The 2,420-nt window shown below is 39.9% G+C and overlaps 1 protein-coding gene across 1 annotated transcript; it reads left to right on the top strand.

The window, feature by feature from the left end:
* The first annotated feature begins 682 nt into the window (after positions 1 to 682).
* Positions 683 to 1,723, top strand: LOC123409573. The gene is made up of 2 exons (XM_045102438.1): positions 683 to 1,018; positions 1,100 to 1,723. Exons 1-2 carry the CDS (start codon positions 683 to 685, stop codon positions 1,721 to 1,723), a joined length of 960 nt encoding a protein of 319 aa, XP_044958373.1.
* The last annotated feature ends 697 nt before the right edge of the window (positions 1,724 to 2,420 follow it).

Here is a 2,420-nt window from a genome sequence, read left to right as displayed (position 1 = left end):
CTTAGCTAATGTGTTAGCAACATGATGATGTAGGTAAAATTTTTCTAGCGGATGCAGGATATGCTGCAAGACCTGGTATACTGCCCCCATATCGTGGTGTTCGATATCACCTAAAAGAATATAGGGGAGCTAGAGAGCCGGAGAACCCAAGAGAGTTATTCAACCATCGCCATTCCTCACTTAGAACAACTGTGGAAGAGCATTTGGTACCTTGAAGAACAGATTTAAAATATTTGCAAGTCAGCCATTCTTCCCTCTGAAAACACAAATAAAAATTGTGTTTGCTTGTTGTGCACTCCATAACTGGATCTTAGATGATGGTCCGGATGAGTATGTCTATGATGATGCTACTTGGTACTCTGCTCTTCCACGGAGTAGAAGAAACCGTCGTGACGTTTACCAGGAGAGTCACGCTTGGGCACACAAAAGGGATGTACTAGCTCAAAAAATGTGGGAGGATAACTTAGCAGATCAAGATCAAGACGATTAAGAAGTGAATATGTAATATGTCATATTTCTATGTATCAAACATGAGTGTTATTTTGTTATATGTGAGACTATGTTGGTTGTACCTTTGTTAACTTGTTGCACTTATTTGCACTTTAGTAAAATTGTTGGTTGTTTCATGCCTGTTTGCCTCACCACTTTTTGATTAAAATGACTCTCTCCGTTAGAAACAGTGATGGCTAAGGGAAAGGTGAAGGTTGATGGTGATGAGAAACAGAGGACTATTTCTTGGGCTGATGATCAGACCAAGTTTATGTTAGATTGGTGCATTGAATACATGAAGGAACAACATGCAGGATTTAGGTTCAGGAAGCATCATCTTATGAAGTGTGCTGATGCTTTAAATAGAAAATTTGCTATGGGGGTGACACTTTCTCAAGTTGATCGTCACTTCAGGCACTACAAAGAAAATTGGAAGTACATTGCCGCAGCAATCAGCAAGAGTGGCAATGTTTTTGATGCTATTAGATGTGTGGTAACCATTTCCGAGTCAGAAAAGTCTTGCCTCAATGTATGTATAATATAGTTACTTTTTGAAACTTACTATGATTGTTGCATTTAGGAACTTAATTTCTTTGTTCTTTTGATGCAGGATAGAGCAAGGCGCTTGCTTTCCAAGCCTATCAAGTTTTACTATGAAATGCAGGAGTTATTCACAGTCACTAGTGCTGATGGTTCTTTGGCCATGGACCAGCATACATGCACAATTGATTCTGATGACTTGGACAGTGATGAAGGGTTGTATGACCTTAACAGCTATCCACAATATGAGGGGCCACTTGAGGAGGATTCTGATACTTTGCCAACAACATATGTTCCTAAAAGGCCTCAAATTCCTGTAGGTGGTGATAATTCCTCATCTAGCACTAGTCGTGTTGGTACGAAGCGCCCAAGAGGTAGCAGGTCACCTACTAAGAAGCCATCAAAAACCAAGAGTCGTTTCGTGGAGTCCGCTGAGGAAATCAACTCCACATTGAGATCACTCCAGCAATCACTTATTGCCGCTCCTCCTCCCCAAATGCCCCAAGTTGTTGACCCTTATGCTAGTTTATGGCAGAGGTTGGAGGTACTCCCAATTACCACTGATCAGAGAATTACTGTTGGTGTGCACTTATCTTCCAAGGACAATGAAGGTTTGCGTAGTTGGTTATGTAGTGCAAGCGACAAAACTTTTGAAACTTGGGTCTGGAAGTTCTTTAACAAAGATGACATTTAGAAGATAGCAACCTATGAAGTTTGCAAGTTTCTCACTTGTGATGTTTAGAAGATGGCAACTTGTGAACTTTAGAAGATGACAACTTTTGGTAATTAGGACATGATAACGTGTGATGTGTCTGCTCACTACTTTTGGGAGTTGAACTTGTGCTATGACCATTGCTTTTGGGAAGTGGATCTTTTGATGTGTAGTGTAACACTTTATTGTAACTTGGCTGAAACTTGTGATATATATGGCTAGAACTATTACTTTGTGACATTGTTCTTGAAAACATCATTTCGCGACTTTATGAATGATGCTTGAAACTTGCATGCATCTATCTTATTTTGTATCTTTATACTGATTGGGGTTGCTTATTTTTACGCTGATGGGATTAATAGAAATTCTCGAATCTATTTTTTATTGTTATTATTGTTGTGACTAAATATTCTTACATTTATTAGAGCATGCTATATATGTGTTTTTTGCCATATGTGGTAGGAAACCAAACACAGACCACAGTTTTTTGCCAACATATGTGGAAGCAATCCAAACGGACACCACACAAAATTTGCCACACCTAACCTAAGGCATGGCTACCAACCAAACAATTTGATTTTGCCACATATTGGGGCAAGCCACAGGTGTGGCTGGCACCTCACCTTAGGCATGGCATTTTAAGTCTCCAACCAAACAGCCCCGTAGTGTCCCTACCTGG

Source organism: Hordeum vulgare, chromosome 7H, assembly GCF_904849725.1.
Source record: "Hordeum vulgare subsp. vulgare chromosome 7H, MorexV3_pseudomolecules_assembly, whole genome shotgun sequence".
Classification (NCBI taxonomy): domain Eukaryota; kingdom Viridiplantae; phylum Streptophyta; class Magnoliopsida; order Poales; family Poaceae; genus Hordeum; species Hordeum vulgare.
The sequence above is the reverse complement of the archived record's forward strand: the minus strand, read 5'-3'. Positions and strand labels throughout refer to the sequence as shown.